This window comes from Lolium perenne, chromosome 3 (assembly GCF_019359855.2).
Source record: "Lolium perenne isolate Kyuss_39 chromosome 3, Kyuss_2.0, whole genome shotgun sequence".
NCBI lineage: Eukaryota > Viridiplantae > Streptophyta > Magnoliopsida > Poales > Poaceae > Lolium > Lolium perenne.
Genome location: NC_067246.2, coordinates 276,741,678 through 276,760,747, shown reverse-complemented (window position 1 = coordinate 276,760,747; position 19,070 = coordinate 276,741,678). Strand labels below are relative to the sequence as shown.

Below are 19,070 nucleotides of genomic sequence, written 5' to 3'. Positions count from 1 at the left end.
GATTCGTATTGGATCTACGATAACATGGTGGTCCTGCTTGATCAACACTAAGCTAAAACGATCTACGACGATTTAGGGTTTTCACCACATAATCGGAATGTCTTGCACGTAATTGAGCCTGGCAGATACGAAAGATGACGGAAAACCAACCCTAGAAAAAGGCCTAAAAACCAACATGAAGTTGATCCTCGGAACATCCCTTCTAGGACCAGCAAACCGTACCTCACGCACTACTGGATCCTTCAACCCGTTTGCAAGGCCTAACCATATGGATATCAAACTAATCCTTGAAGAGCAAGAAACAACCGTAACAGATCGAATCTAACAAATAAAGACTAAGCAAGGTGCTGCCCTTACACCTAAAATAGATGTAAGGACAGCTAGATATCTAGGAATAGCATAACTAAGCAAATACATCAAGAAAGTACCGATGCTAACCCTAAAGTATCTACGATAACGGTGTTGCTCGCCATCAAAAAGGCTTCAGTACGAGCAACACATGAACAACGAATAAACAAGATACTGCCTAGATCGCAAGATGCGATCTAGGCAGCATAGCGCTTACCCGGGAGAAACCCTCGAAACAAGGGGTGGCGATGCGCCTAGATTGGTTTGTTGTGAACGTGATCGTCCTCCTTTTCCTCGATAACCCTAGATACATATTTATAGTCTGTAGACTCTCTAACTTGGGAATAATCCCAACCGTGTACGAGCTAAACTCTATCTTTTAATTCTAACCGGCACGTAACCTACTATAATTTACAGATACACGGGCAATTTAGCCCAAACTCTTGCACGAGGCCGATTCATGAATATTTCCCGTGTATATTTTCCAAGCCCATCTCAATCACGGCCTCTTCGACTCACATGATTCTAAGGGTCCTTGTGTTTCGTAGGATTTTGAAAACATAAAAGTAGGAAAACGTAGGATTGAGATGGCATGGTATATTAATCCTACAAGAATTGGAAATGAAGGAATCTTTAAGAGAGGATGTCTAGCTACGGCACAATAAAAATATAGGAATTTGTGTGAAGAAATATGGACATGACATGGTTTTCATTGACACAAAGAAAAATTTCCATGCGGTTGAAACTAAAGGAAAAGTTTCATATGAGATTGCATGCAAATTAGACCATAGAAAAATTCTATGGTTTCTAGTTCTACAACTACAAACCAAACTAGCTCTATAGAAAAAAAATTCTAAGGGACATACAATCCATTGAAATTGTTTTGAACCAAACAATCCCTAAACCATGTTGAATCTCTACAAGTAAACACATGAATTTGTTGTAGAAGTTAAATTGGTTGCACCAAAGGAGAACCACCCATTTTTTTGCTAAAGCATTTGGTGCATGCATGTCACACATGTCATTGAAAAAAGATCCATGAGATTGGATTTAAGGAAACGGTTCCCTCTGGATTGCATAAAAAGTGAAGCATGGGAAGATTTTATATGGGTTAGAATCATACAAACCAAACAAGCCTGGAAATTTAAGCAGGGTCCTACTTTTTCTAAATTGAAAAGAGAAACTCAACTACTACCTTTGCTCCTAGAAGGAGTGGACATTTTATTCATAGTTTTGAAATTTGAATAAATTTACATTAAAAATCATCGAAATCTATAAATGCACATTGTAACTTTTTGATATTTTTCTATATAATTCATCAAAGTTTACATTTGATTTTGGATAAACTCTATGCCTCTTCTCATTTGAACGAGATGGCATGGTCTTAACTATCTGACCAAATGCTTTTTATTTGGCTGGTCTAATGAAGTCCCAAAAAGAGGATATCAATTGCTAAATGAACATCTGCGCAGTCGGTTGAATTTGGCACAAACCATTGTTTCGGTTGGATTTTCTCCCGTCCGCTCCGGCGCTGAATCCAATATTCCGCAAGATGGCATGACACGGCACGGCCTTCCCCATTTACTACACTGCACGAGACTACGACCCCAAAGGCAGTCGTGACGCAGACACGGACACCATTCCAACTCCATCGTCTCGTCCTATCATCTCTTGCCCCTCCCCGACAGTCTTCTCTTTTCCCCTCCTTTCTCTTCCGCTCAACTCTTTCTCGGCTTTGGAGCTGCACATTCCATCGCGTCTACCCCATCTCCCTCACTCTTTCCCCCTCTTCCAGGTAGTGTTTCCGGATCAAGAATCCACCTAGACGCATCCAGTGTCTCAGGTCCCAGCCACCTAATGCCTCGTCGGTAGGAGGAGCGTACTTCCAATCTCTATAGAGCTTAGGAGACTCTACCAGCTTTGGATTCTTCTCGTGATCGGCCGCATTGTGTTGTGCGGTGGCTGCTGCTTTGGAGCGGCCTGCAGGCTGCGGGAGAGCGAGTGGTATTTACTGCGCGCGCTTTCGGCGTTTCTTGTTTGCTCCCTTCCATGTTTCGCTTTGCTTTTGTCGGGATTTGGTACCGGAGGAAGGAGGAGCAATTGGAGTGATTCGTTTCCCTTTCCTTGGATTCATTGTTTGTAGGTTTCTACTTGGAGAAAGTTGCGCGCTTTCCGTGCGGGAGCAATGGTGAACGACGGAGCGCAGTCGGCGATCCCCGCCGCCGCCGAGCCTGACGTGGAGCTCGGACACCTCGGCGGCGGGAGGAGGCTGGGCGGGGAGAGCTCCGGGGAGGAGGAGGAGGGGAGCCAGCGCTTCTCGGACGCCGAGGACCGGTCATGGCACTCGCGGCAGAACTCCGCCGCACTCGAGGACCACACCTCGACTTCCGCGCCCATCCGCCCCGGCGCCGGCGCGGGGAACGGGGAAGGCGAGGGCGCGGTCGGGCGGGAGAGAAAGTCGTGCGTGTCGGAGGGCTCGCTGGACGACGTCGACCTGGAGGCGGGGCCGGCCGAGATCACCAAGGCCAGCCCCGACAAGGACGAGCTGAACTGCCGCATCTGCCACCTCGGCCTCGAGAACGCCGCCGCCGAGTCCGGCGCCGGCATCGTGCTCGGCTGCTCCTGCAAGGACGACCTCTCCTGCGCCCACAAGCAGTGCGCCGAGACATGGTTCAAGATCAGGGGCAACAAGTAAGCCCAGCTGCTCCCCTGTTCCAAGATTCACCTTTCTTGGAACAATCTCATAATTCAACTTTGAGAATCACCGTTAGCTGTTATTGTTATTATACAAAACTCAGATATTGATGTTACTACTGTATTATTCTGTCGTGAGTTCGGTAAATCTGCAAACCTGTCATTATTTGTTTAGGGTAGATGCCTGCAAAAGATAATACTTATCTCGATGCTTGAACATATGATTGACGAATCTTTAACAGGAACTAGTGTTCTTTTTTTTTTATCCCATTAGCTTTTTAAGTAGTGATAAAGGTTACAAGGAGATGAGAGATGACAGGTAAAGTTTGGTAAGGAAAATGCTTAGGAATCCCAGTATGATAGATAAAGTCGGATTCCTTATTTCGGTTGCCTTTCTTGTAGATTCTTGTGTAATTCTGTTGATGCCCGTGAGTGGAAGTGTTGACTTTTTCTGTTTCATCTGTATGGCAATGCCTTTGTGGTGGTCTAGACAACACACGGGGTGCTATTGCGTCACCTTACACTCATAGAATGTACGGAGTACTTCATGAGAAAACAATCATAATTTACTACAACTCGCTGCTCTAACCAAAAATGACCAGGATCTTCTTTTTGGGGAATGGGGGTTTCCCAGTGGAGATTCTCCCAGTTGAAGGTATTTTTTGAAATTGAAATTCATTTTAAAAACTTAGAGAATTTCAGAAGTGGACCAAATTTGTAAGTAGTGCAGGTTGAGCAACGATAATTATTTAGCAGCTATGATTTTCATGTTTTTAGAATTAAATAAACATGGTCCAATTGTTTTCTGAAAGCTAGGCATTGCTGATTGTCCTCCAAAGAATGCTAATGAGCTAGAGTACCAGAATTCTGCTTGACAATGGTAGTAAAAATCAAGGGGGCAAGAAACAAATGAAGTTGAACGCACCAGGTGTAAAAACATCCTTAAATTACTTATTGTAAGCTGCATAAGGTGCACTATGCTTCTCCTTTCTTTTCCATGTTCTCAAAATCATGAAGTGTGCATTTAGAACAGACATGTCAATATAACTTTGGAACATGATATTATCTTTAAGCAACTACAATGTTGTGCCTTTTTGAGTAAGTACAAGATTCATGGAGAAGATAGCATCAAGAGCCTCTTTAAAAGCAAAGCATCGAAATCGATGGGCTACCTTCTTTCTGCTTCAGTACTTCACTGTTTTGGAGAAGATAGCAACAAGATGTCATTTCTTTTCCCTACAAAACCTTTTCGCTCTTTTGTTTTATTACATTGTCAAATGTTTTAGCTGATATTGTAAAGTGCTAGGATTAGAGTACTACCTGCGGCAGATTTTTTCTTATTTTGACTTGTGTCATTTCTGCATAGCATAGAATTGAAGACACTGTTTTTGTGAGATCCTTGTCTGATGCATGCCTTTCCACTGCCTATTTGTGATTTGATAGGGGCTGAGTACCATATTGCTGCTGTCGTAGAGGCTTACTCTTCTTGAAATTAAAACCTGTTCCCTTTTCTTGTTTCAGGATTTGTGAAATCTGCGGCTCAGCCGCATGCAATGTGGTAGGTTTTGGCGACGGGGAGTTCATGGAGCAGTGGAACGAGTCGAGCAACTCCGGGGCTACGCAGGCACCTGGCAACGAGCCGCGGAGGTTTTGGCAGGGCCATCGGTTTCTCAACTTCCTTCTTGCCTGCATGGTGTTTGCTTTCGTTATATCCTGGCTCTTCCACTTCAACGTCCCCGGCTAAGCCTCGTTGTGCGGACTTCTGAATAAAAAGCTTCAGAGCCATTGTTATTGGCAGAATGGTGGCCGATATCAGGTAAAAAAAAAACTGAAAACCAAACAGGAAAAAACTGAGTCGAAGATGCCAAGTGGGCTGCCTGATTGTGGTGGAGCTGAATTGAAAGGGTGGGTGTGTTGGTTTTGTAGAGAGCTGTTTGTATCACACCCAGCAGCGAAGAAGGCCGAGGTTGTTCCCTAGAGGTTAGGACATGGTGCGGATGCATCTGTAATTCGTTGGTCTGATTGTCTGAAAGCGGAGGACGGAAAGATCTGATGCTTGGTCGCTTAGTGCTTAGGAATGTTAAGAACAAGTTTCTGTTGGATGTCATTGTTAAAATGTTCTCCATCTGCGTCCATTTATGTTGCGACTCAAACGGTGCCCGTTGTTTCTCCCAAGTTTCTACTGGAGTGTTGTTTGAATATCGACCAGGGTCAAGTGCTCGTGTAGGAGACATGAATTTCGCACGAAATTTGTAGAGAACCAAATGTGTCTCGTTACTCTTGTAAATGGTTCCTCGTGGGTAATGCCTCGTCATCTCGTGAATGATTATGGGAAGTCGTTAGCCATGATCTGTGTGTGTTTATGGGACCACATCTTTTTTATACAGCGGTGCGCCTAGTTGAGGGCTATTTTTCAGTTTAAGGGACCAAAGGTTACAGCATTGAAGAAATAAGCGCTATTTTTCAGTTTAAGGGACCAAGGTTACAGCATCGAAGAAATCAGAGATCTTTTGGGGGAGTAGTATATCTAACTTGCAGGATTGCGGCTTGCACGAATCAAGGAAGGCGCGGTCGACGAGCAGCATGGGCACGCACTTGTCTGAAGGAATTTTAGCATAAATCCCAGAAGAGCTGAAACCGTTGGCTCTTCTGAACTCTCCCGTTGGCTCTTCTGAACTCTCTTGCCATCGCTGACACTTTCTGCTGACAGCGGCGACGATTTCGCAATCATCGGCTGCCGCTGGAACGACGACTTCCATTATCAGGCAAGACTGCAAGAGTCAACCAAGAGCTTACATTATCACCGAAATTACATGCTTGTTCATTACATTGAAGGATGTATTTGTATTTCGGCACAGTCCGGGTTAGAAGAAGATGCAAATTTAGCAATGTTGTGAGGGAAAATACATCAATGCTCATAGGTGCTAGGCACCCCATACATCTAAAACAATTCGTGGTAATTCAAATAAAGGTTAAAAAATCAGATTTTTTTTTGGAAACCAAACATGACCAAGTATTATACTTGTATAAAAATATTTCGCGGGGAAATTACTACCGCTGTATCTAGGATAAAAATGACAAAATCGAACAAACCCCATATCCATGTACTATTCATGCTATATTTGTCATAAACTTGTTTTTTCCCCAGGATACCATGGAAATCATTTTGAGCCCAAACATTTTTATACAAGTACAATACTTGATCACCTTTGGTTCCAATTTTTATATAGATTTTTTTTTAATTACCACAAATTTTTTAGATGTATGGACATGTGGATACAAGTACAATACTTCATCATCTTTTGTTTTCAGGAGAATTTGATTTTTTTAATATTAAAATTACCACAAATTTTGGACTTTATAGGGTGCATAGCACCGGGAAATACAAAGGAGCTCTCGGGTGCAACGCACCCCCATACTTGGAAAAATTAAAACAAAAATTAAAAAAAGTTTTAACAAATTTAAATTTTTTTGGAAATCAAAGATGATCAGGTATTGTACCTGAAACAAAATATATTTCTAGGAAATTACTTTTATTGTATCCTGGGTAAAAAAACAAACTCAAAATGCCCCATGACCAGGTACTATTCACTTTATTTTTGTCATAATTTTGTCTTTTTTTTGCCCTGGAGTCCATGGGAATCATTTCGTGTCCAAACATTTTTTTTACGAATACAAACTTGATCATCTTTTATTTCCACGAAGATTCAAAAAAAAATTTGACTTATTTAAATTATTATAATTTTTTTGGTCTATGGGGGTGCATTGCACCCGAGAGCCATAAGTCCGTTTTGGCACCGCACCCAGCTAATTTGCTTCTCTCTTTGCATGCAGAATATCAAAATAGTCACTACATCCTTGTACCAGCTCCTGGATCTGTTTCAAAACAGGTACTAGCATACTACTAGCTGTATGACTGTTTCTTGCTTTACACAGCGAAACCAGTTCCAGTAAATCAGATTCCATAATAACTTGACTAATATCCATGCGTCTGATTAATTTAGCTTCATCCTATTGGCATTAGGGCATTTCCAGTCGCATCCCCCAAACAACGCCGAATCGAGTATTTAGGAGACGTGTTTCGTTCGTGTCGTGTTTGGGGGACGTCGCTCCCCAGCCGTGTCCCCCAAACGCTGCCCCCAAACATTAAAATACTTTTTTTTTGTTTTTTTGCATTTTTATTTCAATAAAGAGAAGAAATATTCCACAAACTAATACATAATTGGGAATCGTGGTTTACATGAAGATATAGTTTGAAACATGGTTTTCCACAAACTAATACATAGTTTGAACCATGGTTGACACAAATATAAAACATTGCAAAAAAAATTAAACCTAACTAGGCCGGCCATCGAAGGTTTCGTGTGTTCGTTGCCAAGAAAAAACATTCAAGGGCACACCCAGTCACCCAAACTTGAAAATCCAGCTGGTGAAGGTGCCCATGTTGGTTCTTCCGAGGAAGAACATCCAGAAACCTTCGTGCATATATTCGATGCGAAGAAACAACACTCTTCAGTCATCGTCCTCCTCAGCGTTGTCGCCGTGGTAGTTCCGGCAGCAACGTGTCTCGTCGAACACTTGATGCTCATGTCCCTGCCGCCAAAGTAGGAGAACACGAGCACGAAGCCGGCTTCGAGGCGTCGGTAGCGCGCGAACTTCTCCCAACCGATGTGGAGGTACATCTTTCCGCGAGCGTCGTAGATCACGTCGACGATCCACCGGCAGCAACGACAGTCATCCTTCCGCAGATGCAGTGAGCCCGGGCGCTCGTCGCCGGCGAAGAAGTTGGGAAAGGTATCTGGTAGCCTCTGGATGCCGTGTGGGTCGCCCTTAAGGACGCGAACAGCACGGGCCCCACCTCGTCCTGCATGTCCGATGATGAGGACGACGACGCCATCGCAGGAGACGACGAGCGTGCAGCTCTGCCGCGACCACGACCATGAGCTCGGCCTCCGCCTCTACCAGCCATGGCGTCGACTCTTGAGATGGTGGCGGATAGGGTTGGGGAGAGAGGCGCTAGGGTTTGTGTGTGAGAGGGACTATGAGAAGCGGCCCTTTTTATAGGCCGAAGGGAGGCGGGGGAGCGGTGGCGCTCATTAACGCCGACACGTAGAGCTAGGTGCGACGAGACGCTTCGCTGCGCCTCCGCGGGAACTGCACCGTCGATGCGCGCCAATAACTCTCGTCGCGAGGTAGGCGACGGTTAGGTTAAAATTCAATGTGCCATTGACGGGTCAGCCCCGACACTCCCCGACTCGCTTTTCGGTGTGTCTGGCGTTCTCGGTGCATCCCCTGTGGGGCGGGACGAGCTCGGGGCGCCGGACACCGTATCGGGACGCGCCGAACAAAAAACGGCTTTGGAGGACGTGGCTAGGAACGTTGTTTTTGTCCGACGCGTCCCAAATCGCTTTGGGAATGGTTTGGGGACGCGATGGGAGATGCTCTTATAAGCTGCATCTACATTTACCTTAGGGCATCTCCAGCGGCGCGACGGAAACGGACATTGAGCGACCGTTTGCGTCTGCGTGGGCCGGAAATGCGTCTGGCACCACCTCCAGCGGGGCGACGCAAAGTGGCCGGGCCGTCCGCGGAGACGCAAACCTGGCCCATGGGCCAGGTTTGCGTCTCCACGAACGCTCCGCGGTCGCGCCTAGCGCCCGCTCGCTTCCCCACTGGCCCTCATGGCAGCGGACCAGGTTCGATCGGCCTCGAATTCACAACGCGCGCCGGTGTGCCAACCGCGCCGATCAACCGCCGCAATGGAGCGCCGAACCGCCGCGAAAGAGCAACCGCCGGCCTCTTCGTTATACACGCCGCCGTTAATCCCCGCAGATTATAACCCCTGTGTCTACGGTAATTCAAGTTCAATCGCCTCGTTCTTCTTCCTTTTTTTCTTCTTCTCCAACACCGCCACGCCATGAGCGACTACATGATGCCATCCGACTCGGAGAGCGAGGGCAAGTCGCCCGGATTTCTGCGTTGGTGGGAATCCCTGAGACGCCAAGCGATCCGGGCTTCACGCCCAGCGACCCTGCCTCCACGTCGAGTGAGGAGGAGGAGGACGGAGGCGGCAATGCTATTGCTAGCGAAGGCCAGGAGGAGGATGGAGGCGGCGCTGGCACCGACGCTGAGGACGAGGAGGAGGACTCCGACACCAAGTTCGCCCGGTTGGAGGCGCAGGAGGCGGCGGACGGCAAGGCGGCAGCAAGGAAGAAGTCCAGAGCCCGGGCAAGGGCGCTGGCGTGGGCGGCGCGTCGTCGTCCGACGACGACGAAGACGCCATTTCTTCTAGTTTCAACTGCTCGACGGGCGCGTCGTCCTCCAGTTTCTCTTCCGACGAGGAGGTGACAAGCAAGAGGCGCAGGAGTTTGGACGACGAGGCAGGGCCTTCTAACAAGAAGGCCAAAAAATAGTTTTAGTTTATATATTTTTAAATTTGTTCTTCTTTGTACGTTAAATATGTTTGAATCTATTCGATTGAAGTATCCGGTGAATTGTTTAGGCTATAATCTATTCGATTGAAGCAACATGACATCATTGAGTACTACTTTTAAACTTGCTCATTCAACAAAAATAAAAAGAAGTAGCACCAAAAAACACTTGCATGTCCAAAATGCGTCGGACCGCTGAAGGTAGCCCTCGACGCAAACAGACATTTCGCCGCTCGTGGTCATTTTGACCTCCGTCAGACGACGCAAATGGACGCCCGCGGACAATTTAGATATCCGAAATGCGTCCCGCGCTGGAGATGCCCTTATGAAAACCTTCTCGTGGTCGGCTGGAACGGCGACTTGTCGCGCTGGAGGCTGCACATGTCACTCAGTGCACACACCAAGGGCATGAGCCTGCGCCGCTCCTGCACATGGGAGACGATGATGAAGGACCTACTCCGTCGTGCACGGAACGCCAGCGCCGATGCGTGTGCGCCTTCATCGCGCTCATTGAGACGAGCGTTTTTTTTTTTCTTTACAGCGGCGGGATGTCGTGATGAGCTCCCGTGATCTGTGCTCACGCGTTTCCATCTACCCGGACAACCATTCACACGCGTCACCACTCTCGCTACACAAGGCTGGGAGTGGACGGCCAAGATTGTCCATGATGGTAACATAAACACTGAAAGTTCATCAATAATCATATGTACATACAACAATATCAGTTTTCTCCAGTTTTTTTTTTTGTCTCTGTATCAATCTGAAAGGGTTCGTCATCTGACGTCTAAAACGGTGAAACTACAGAACCGGTAACGGGGTGCCCACCTACAGCAGCAGCAGCCCCACGAGATCGAAGTTACTACATTCTTTACAGCGGCGCGTCGACTACTTCATTCATCGCCTTGCCTCGTCCAGCATCGTTGATCGTAGTACAGTGGGGCTGCAGAACAAGATGCTACAGAGGCAGCTGGAACTTTTTTTTTCCTGCCCAGCAGATTACCGTGTGGTACATATGAAAGACAAGCACGAAGCAGCTGGTCATGCACCATTGGGAGTAGCATCAGTGAGCGTGTGGTTCATGTCTTCGCCATGCTTTCCGTTCATCTGACCCCGTTGTCGCTGCAACAATCAGGAAAATATTGGTCAGTAATAAAACAGCCAAAAAAAAAAACCGCATGTCATTCTCTACAAAGGACGTCCAGCTAATATGCTGATTTGTCAACTCCAAGTTAAAATAAAAAGGAGTTGTGATTTGTCATGATTGAACTGCAAATGCAGTGAAAGATGTAATCAAACTGCATATATACACATCGAAAGCCTATAATACCCAATCGGTAGAATCAACAGTGTTTCCATTCAATAACTTATGGAGCTCCTCCTTCATTTTGTTGTCCTTCTCAGGCTTGTGGAGCTGTTCCTTCGTCCTGTCATCTTTATCTTTTGCGCTGACTGGAAGCAAAGATGATCCACTTGTACGATCCGGCATTTCTGTAGAATTGCAGCAAAACTTGCGTCACGGAATGCACTGTACAGAAAATTCTATATGATTCCAAGCTGCTAAGACAAGGGTAGTACCTGGAAGATTCTTGTCAATAAAGAATACGACCAGATTGACAGTATACCTGTGGGGAGAGGATCGGTTACAATTAAGGCAGATGCAGTTGCAATATAATCGTATCACTGAAATGGGATTTGATCCTACCAGGCAACAACAACATCCACACTGTAGTGCTTGCGAGAAGCAATGATAAGAAGACTTTGGACTATGGCCATCAGCCAAGCAAATAGCTTAATCAACCTAGAAAAACAAGATCAACCAGTTATACACTTATACTAGAGCACGTGAACATGGTACGACCTGGCATGCCACCTATGCAATATCAAAGTCAAACGCACACCTTATAGGCACAAACACCCTACAAACATGTCTCAATACCTTTTGGATCCATATTTATGGTATGTGCGCACGAAAACAAGAGTAAAGATCATGTGAGATGAAAATATCAGATCACCACAGCCAAAAAGCACTCCACGAGGAACTGCAAAGAAAAAACTGAAATCAAGATAACTTTCCACTCAGAACAGTAAACCCAACGAATGAAAGGCTTACAGTTGATTAGAAGCACTTCAAGAACATTATTGGGTGGTGGAAGAGTAGCAAGTTTCGAGCCCTATAAAAGCAAAGTGAATGTTCAGCACCCCTTTGTGGCAAGATCTTGCGACTGATAAGATAGCTTATAAGTACGCTGCAGCCAAATGAGACTGAGAGCTCAAGGTCACCTCGCGACAGTGATAATTTGGACCAGGAAGCTGAGTGGAATAGAATGTAACAATCCGCAGAAACTGTGAAGCCTGGAGGAGAAAAACGTCACTGGTTAAAACATGCATATAATTATGGAAGTAAGAGTTACGACGGCCATACTTACAACTAAAAATGCAAGCACCCTGCGCCAGAGTAGAACAGTGTAGAAACGCTTGCTATGATAAATGAAAGGGTGAAAACTCCACTGCAATGCCACAAATAAATTGTCAAAAGCTCATAATTCCAGTTTATACTCAAGCATTATAAGACAACTAACATTGGTAAGAAAATTCTGCGAAAGATGCATAGAAGAGCAAATCAAAGAAAAGACTCGGGTACAATCCACCAGAAAGTATAATTAATGAAGGTGGCATCTTAATCTTATAAGAACTATGGTGTAACAACAAATATCACCAAAAGATATTTTTGATGAATTTAAGATGGAATAGCGGAAATTTCTGTTACCTGGCTAAAACAAACCTAGAAATTACTTATCTCCTCCAACAATTTATATATAGGACAGCAATCGACTCAGTCATTGTCTAGAAACCTTGAGATCTCACTGAGACCAATTATGTAATGTTCACAATCAATCTATATAACCGCCACTTCTATTTTTCTCATAAAAAGTTTCTTCAAAACGTATTGGCTTCTTCCCTATACTAGCTGGTGTTTGTTTCATCCACATTTTTATTCTTCAGATACAATCATGCCGGTCAAATTATCAGACATAATAAGAAAAGAAAAACAAGATTGCAGTCTGCCTAATCGACAAGAATTGAAGCGAACAAGTCACCTACCAACACAAATGTAATGAAGATGGAAGTGAATAAGATCTCACTAAGATAACCTTTGTCTTGCCCAAGCTCCTAAAAACACAAAATCCAGTGGCACAACTAAATCAGTATTGAGTGTTCTTCCCCTTTAAATGATATGAACTTAATTATAACCAGATGACATACCGGAAGAGCCATAAATCCCAAATCCTGGAGTAATGGTCCGGGACGATGCAAGTAATGCACTCCTCGAGCAGCCAATCCGTGAATATACTAGTTACAGATAAAAGATTTCCATGAATTTCCAAACGATCCATTAATGTCCGAGAAAAATATGTCAATGAGTAAATCTTAGAGGACAGTGCAGAATAATGAATACTAGATTTTAGTATTTTTTCCATTCTCTTGAACAGAGTTTGAATAAATTACAAGGAGAAAAGGATAACTTATACTAGCAGTTGATCACCAAGTAGCCAAGGGATGTTATTTCGTGTGCAATATCTCTCATGAGATCCAGCCGTCTATAATGATTTTCTTGTTTCTTAATAGTTTACTACTTTACTTTATGGGTTTTGTTTCAATAAAAATCAGTGTATGACACAGAAGGTTCTTGCATGGATGAACAGAGAATTCTCAGAAAGGTCATTGATAACGGTCTACAGATTGTGGCATTGTGCCATGGGCTTGGTTGCATGCACCACAATACTAGTTTCGAGGAGACTTAATGCAAGGGAAGAAATGGCGAAGCAACAGGATAACTAGGGTAGTGCATTTTTTACAAGAATTCAATTCAAAACAAAATGAAGAATTGCAAAATGAAGACAAAAATAAGAGACAATTTATCTACCATTTACATGGGATCTCAGAAAGGTCATTGATAACGGTCAACAGATTGTGCCATGGGGAATAGTGGAATAAGGAAGTGCAAGTTGGGATGGTGGTTCTTTTGTTGACTCCGTGAAAATGCTTCTCTCCTTCCTCTATTTCTATACTACTTATTCGGTAGACTAGTTCTCAAGAAGACCTTAGTAGTTTTCGCATACTCTAACTTTAGCTTTGATTTTCTTTTAATAGTAACAAGGCTTTTCCAAAGAAGCAGCATCGCGTGGGCCAGTTCTGCAATCATATCACTCCTCGCTTCAGCCAAGCAAACCCTGTAGAAGCATCTCATATCGATTTTAAGGCATGGAGCATGCAATAGATTGTACACAAGAGGTGGGTAAAGGCCGTTCAGCCGTGCTTCTACTACTTTTAGTATGAGTTGGCAGCTATAGCAGACACCATGTATCATATATCACAAGCTGTTAAGAGTTAATGCTGAATATACTGTTCATGTTAATTTGCACCTATTGCACACAACACGCAACACGTCTTACAAGCTACTAGTACTAAAGTTGTATATACAGACCACAGATGAAATTAAGTCATGCATCCCTCTCTGGTATTCTCCACCTGATCAAAAGCACCTTTCACACCAACTGGTGTATAATTTAGCATGCCTAGTTCAACCACCTACACCACAAGACAAACTCTTTATAGAATTCAAACCAGTCCCCTAATCCAACTCGAATTAGCATCAATTATGGAATGCAAGGCTAACAAAAGAAGCAAAAGAAAAGGGTCATCAAAATTTTGAAACACATGAGGCTCAGAGAGTAGCAGTGACAACTAACAGAGCAGGGCATGGCCAGGTACTTCAACACACGGGGGAAACAATTCAGCGAACAAATTGAGAGCTTCACCTGAAACACAATTCCGGCAAGGAGCAAGCGCCACTTCTCGAAGAGAAGCTGCAGCTCTACCGCCGTCTCCGCGGTCACCTTCCTCCATAGCTGCACAGAGACCAACCGGAGAAAAAAAAAGAACTTAACAAACTATGCCTAGCATAGAATATGGGGGGCAAACACAAGGACGGCAACGAATCGAGACCTTGGTTGCCTCCCGCGCGAGGTAAATCGCCATGGCCGCAGCTCCCGTTTCGGGTCCTCCGACTGCAGCTAACTCCGGGTGGGTTCACATCCATGCTCCGATCCGCACATCACTGCTCCGATCTTGGCATCTCGCGCGGTAATTTCGCTGCCTCGGGACCGCCGTGAGATCGGCGCCGCCACGGAGTGGACGGCGGCCCGAAGCAGCTAGCTTGGGTCCCCTCCGCGAAGCGAGAGTGGGAGAGCGTACGTATTCTCCGGCGAGGCGACGAGGGGGAGTAGGAGTGGGTGGTCCGGCCGCCGCTGAGGAGTCACGCGGCGACGGCGTCGACGGTTTGAATCGGGGGATTGGAGGGTGGTCCGCGAAAACGAGGCAGGGAAAGTGGATGTTTTGGTAAAAGTGGTGGGCTTAAGAACAGCTCAAGTAACTGGCCACTCTCAGCGGAGTAGCAGTAGGCAGCTGCGTCCATTTGGATTTTGGGACTCGTAGAAATAGAAAAAGTTGCTATACCTCATTTTTTAAAAGTTAAATTACATGGAATTTGGTTAAGTTTTTAGAAAAAAAACATTTTTAATACAATCCAAAATCAACACCCTTAGATACATATAAATATGTTTTCATATGATATTTTATATTGTATCATAGTTCCCGATAGTTTCTTCTAAAAATTTGCTCAAAATTTACTTGGCTCAACCTTTCAAAAAAAAAGGAGTGAGTATCTAACTTGGCGATGGTGGACCACGTGGGAGGGGGCATCCCTAGGGTTCGTGCGGCCCTTAGTTTGGGGCGACATGAACTTAGGGGAGCTTGGTAGGGCGGCCCATGGAAAGCGCAGCGGTGGCGGAAGCAAGAGTGAAGTAAACTTCCACGCGCGTGCTCATTTTCCCCTCCCACCAGTTTTTATATCATGAATTTTGGACTTGGCAATACCCAAATGCTGTGTTTGGATGCGTAGAATTGGGCTCGGAATCAGCGAATCTGGAATTCGTGGTCAGTTTCCACCGTTTGGATAGGCCTCTGAATTTTAGCCTGGAAACTGGGCCCAATTCCACGTACCGCTTCGGCCTGTGTAAACGCCCCGCGAAACTTTCCGAGCTCGCACCCTCGGAATCCCGTGGAAACTGAGCGTGCCGCTTCCTCGCTCGAGAAACAGAGCCTCGCGACCGTCGCCGTCTTCCTCCCGATGCGAGCGATCGGCGACCGGCGGCGCGTAGGTTCGACCCCTCTCCTGTTCTCCCTGCCTCTCCTCCCCCTCGCCCGGACCTGGTTTTCCCATGCCCCGACCACCGCCGCCGGCGTGCCCCTGCAACCGCCGCCGCCGGCGTGTCCCTGCAACCACAGCAGCCGGCGTGCCCCTGCAACCGCCGCCGGGTTCAGCTGCAACCACCGCCGCCGGCGTGCCCACCACAACCGCCGCCGCCAGGGATCTGCAACCGCCGCCGCCGGGGATCTGCAACAGCCGCCGCCGGCGTGCCCCTGCAACCGCCGCCGACGCGTGGCCCTGGAGGAGATCCGCCCGAGTCTGGCACGCCCCGAAGCTCCTCTCGGTGGCCGCCGCGTGGTCGGGATTCCCCCAACCTTGAGGGGAACCTATCGATCCCGGCTATAGCCGGCTGATTTTGGCCACCACCGGCCACCGGCTCCCTTGCGAGCCATGGCGAACTCGAGCATGATGCGGGTGAGCCCCCTTCCAGCTTCGTCCAGCATGCCAGGTCATGTGGAGAAAATTCACAAATACATCAAATTCCAAGCTTATACATCCAAACAACATTTCGAATTGGATGCACCATTTGATTCAAACAGCAAATTCTAAGCACATCCAAACAATAGAATTTGAATTGGAAGCCAATTCATTTCTATCTTGGATTTGGAATTTCTAGTCCAATTCAATTCTATTCTCAATTCTATGCATCCAAACACAGCAAAATAGTTTTAACATGTTGATAGTCACTATTTCTCAGTTGACTAAGAACTAACTTTGTTCTTAGTCACATGATATCATCAAATTTCAGTTGCAACTCATGTTACAACTCACAACTAGTACGAATCAGGATGCAAATCAAATGATGTAAGACTTAACTAAGCATGAAGTTAGAACTAGCAATCTCCACATTAAAATATGAATTTAAGTGTTTATAAATAAAGGGTTACGTGTAACTTGGGCTTTGTTTTAAGTTTTCCCACATATGAGCAAGCTCTTGGAGTTGCTCTAAAGCACGCAACTACACGAGAGCCATTTGGCAAATAATGCAGTCGGCAGGCAAATCGTTGAATAAGATGTGGAACATACATTCATACGGTCATAGTCTGCCCCGGTGTCACGAGAGAATCAAACTTTAACCAATCTAGTATCAACGTCACCCAAACCTTATTATTCTGTGCAAGGTTGGCATAAAGGGAGAAAAAAAGTTCCGAGCACACGGAATGCAAAACAACCTGGACGATCGATTCGACGGCCACCGTCGCCTCATATCGAACTTTAACACTGGACGGGAATAACCGGTTATTCTTGTAGCTGGAAAAAAGAGGGGCGAGATTCGAACGCGCGCGAGGCGATCGATACAGCTCCCTCGAAGGGAATACGCCGACGGCCGACACTGCTAGCCAGCCAGCTAGGGTGGCCATGCTGCTACGAGACAAGTGGATGACAAGGTGCACCAACTGCTAACATGAGCATGTGCTGTTGTGCTAATTATGCCAATCAATACGGCATATGCATGAAACGAAAAATATCGCTCGCATGGCCATCGGGCGGGACAAGGGCGTGGGTGACGGAAGTGAGAGTGAGAGCTCTAGTGCCTGTTTGTTTGAGCCGCAATTTGAACGAGCGGAGCAAGGTTCAGAAGCGGTTTGAGCCATCGATGAAATGTAAAAATGTGTTTGGCAACCAGCTTTTTAAGACGGCTTGTGGATATATTGCTGATGGTGAAAGTCTGAAATACCCCTATATGCTAAAGTTGATGTATATACCGATCTGACATAATTTAGCTTATTATACTTTAAAATAGCTCAAATAATAAACTTGCCATATTTTTTACAGATATTTTATATTTGTTGATAAATCATAGAGGAGTCACAATCTGTACCACACACAGTAACAGAAATACTTTATCCTAAATCATGCAAAATCACAATCGTAAATCAGTCCCAAATCACATATAAACTAACACCAAGATTCACTCCAAAATCTTATCCATGTTCATCAGCAGGTGCGGGTCGGCATAGGTAGCAGCAGATCTGGGACAGTGGAATGGCCACCTTCACCAGCAACTCCCGCACGACAACATGAGGCGCAGGTCTGGGAAGGCCTCGTCTAGGAGTAGCGTACTCGGCCGTAGCTATGGAGGCATGGTCGACGGAGGCAGCAAGGTTGGGGCGCCGGCCATCTCGAAGCGGCGTTGGGAGCTGCGGTGGGGCGGGCGGCGATGGGAGGAGACGTGTGGGGGCCGCGTCGCGGCACAAAGAGAGCGAAGCGTATTTGTGAGCACCGGCCGGCGGCGCGACAAGAGAGGCCGGCGGCGCGGAGGAACCCTAGCTCCTCTCCTGTCTGCGTGTGGGTTGGGGCTGTACGGGGGAAAATGGGAACGGGGTGGGATTTGGGGAAAATTTGTGAAGGGGTTGGGCATTTATATAGCAGTGGTAGTCAGTAAATATGAGGAACTCTGGTGGCATTAGTTTGCGGGAAGGTTCACAAGCTGCGGGAAGCTGCCCAAAGTACCTCGGGAGGAGCTTGGTGGCTTGTAGTACAAATGGAACAAGCGCTTATAGAAGCCTACATCCAAAAGTTAGGTGTTTGGCTGTGTTTATGCTTCTTACGATCTAAAAGCAAAGTAAGCGTAAGCTCCACAAACAAACAGGCCTAAACCCGGCCAAACACCTAACTTTTGGATGTAGGCTTCTATAAGTGCTTGTTCCATTTGTACTACAAGCCACCAAGCTCCTCCCGAGGTACTTTGGGCAGCTTCCCGCAGCTTGTGAACCTTCCCGCAAACTAATGCCACCAGAGTTCCTCATATTTACGGTCTGACTACCATCGCTATATAAATGCCCAACCCTTCACAAATTTTCCCCAAATCCCACCCCGTTCCCATTTTCCCCCGCATGCCCCAACCCACACGCAGACAGGAGAGGAGCTAGGGTTCCTCCGCGCCGCCGGCCTCTCTTGTCGCGCCGCCGGCCGGTGCTCACAGCGCCGCCCGCCTCTTGTGCCGCGACGCGGCCCCCACACGTCTCCTCCCATCGCCGCCCGCCCCACCGCAGCTCCCAACGCCGCTTCGAGATGGCCGGCGCCCCAACCTTGCTGCCTCCGTCGACCATGCCTCCATAGCTACGGCCGAGTACGCTACTCCTAGACGAGGCCTTCCCAGACCTGCGCCTCATGTTGTCGTGCGGGAGTTGCTGGTGAAGGTGGCCATTCCACTGTCCCAGATCTGCTGCTACCTATGCCGACCCGCACCTGCTGATGAACATGGATAAGATTTTGGAGTGAATCTTGGTGTTAGTTTATATGTGATTTGGGACTGATTTACGATTGTGATTTTGCATGATTTAGGATAAAGTATTTCTGTATCAGGTGTGGTACAGATTGTG

The 19,070-nt window shown here is 46.4% G+C and overlaps 2 protein-coding genes across 2 annotated transcripts; one reads left to right on the top strand and one right to left on the bottom strand.

The window, feature by feature from the left end:
- Positions 1 to 1,950: 1,950 nt before the first annotated feature.
- On the top strand, positions 1,951 to 5,177 carry LOC127344446 (uncharacterized). The gene is made up of 3 exons (XM_051370720.1): positions 1,951 to 2,352; positions 2,492 to 3,039; positions 4,564 to 5,177. The coding sequence occupies exons 2-3, from the start codon at positions 2,534 to 2,536 to the stop codon at positions 4,784 to 4,786; spliced, it is 729 nt and encodes a 242-aa protein (XP_051226680.1). The 5' UTR covers positions 1,951 to 2,352; positions 2,492 to 2,533; the 3' UTR covers positions 4,787 to 5,177.
- A 4,961-nt stretch (positions 5,178 to 10,138) lies between these two features.
- LOC127344447 (phosphatidylinositol:ceramide inositolphosphotransferase) lies at positions 10,139 to 14,889 on the bottom strand. Its single transcript, XM_051370721.2, has 12 exons — positions 14,481 to 14,889; positions 14,294 to 14,383; positions 12,738 to 12,824; positions 12,576 to 12,644; positions 11,900 to 11,980; positions 11,754 to 11,825; positions 11,584 to 11,644; positions 11,410 to 11,512; positions 11,176 to 11,271; positions 11,049 to 11,095; positions 10,801 to 10,961; positions 10,139 to 10,592 (listed from the first exon to the last, which is right to left on the bottom strand). The coding sequence occupies exons 1-12, from the start codon at positions 14,511 to 14,513 to the stop codon at positions 10,512 to 10,514; spliced, it is 981 nt and encodes a 326-aa protein (XP_051226681.1). The 5' UTR covers positions 14,514 to 14,889; the 3' UTR covers positions 10,139 to 10,511.
- Between the last annotated feature and the right edge of the window lie 4,181 nt (positions 14,890 to 19,070).

Coding starts and splice junctions, on each gene's coding strand:
- LOC127344447 (XM_051370721.2), bottom strand. CDS start 14,513: ATGGCGATTTACCTCGCGCGGGAGGCAACCAAG. Junction 12,825..14,293: donor TTGCCGGAATTGTGTTTCAG/GTGAAGCTCTCA, acceptor ATCTGTAACTAG/TATATTCACGGATTGGCTGC. Junction 11,981..12,575: donor TCTTCATTACATTTGTGTTG/GTAGGTGACTTG, acceptor GTGGCATTGCAG/TGGAGTTTTCACCCTTTCAT.
- LOC127344446 (XM_051370720.1), top strand. CDS start 2,534: ATGGTGAACGACGGAGCGCAGTCGGCGATCCCCGCCGCCGCCGAGCCT. Junction 3,040..4,563: donor TTCAAGATCAGGGGCAACAA/GTAAGCCCAGCT, acceptor TTCTTGTTTCAG/GATTTGTGAAATCTGCGGCT.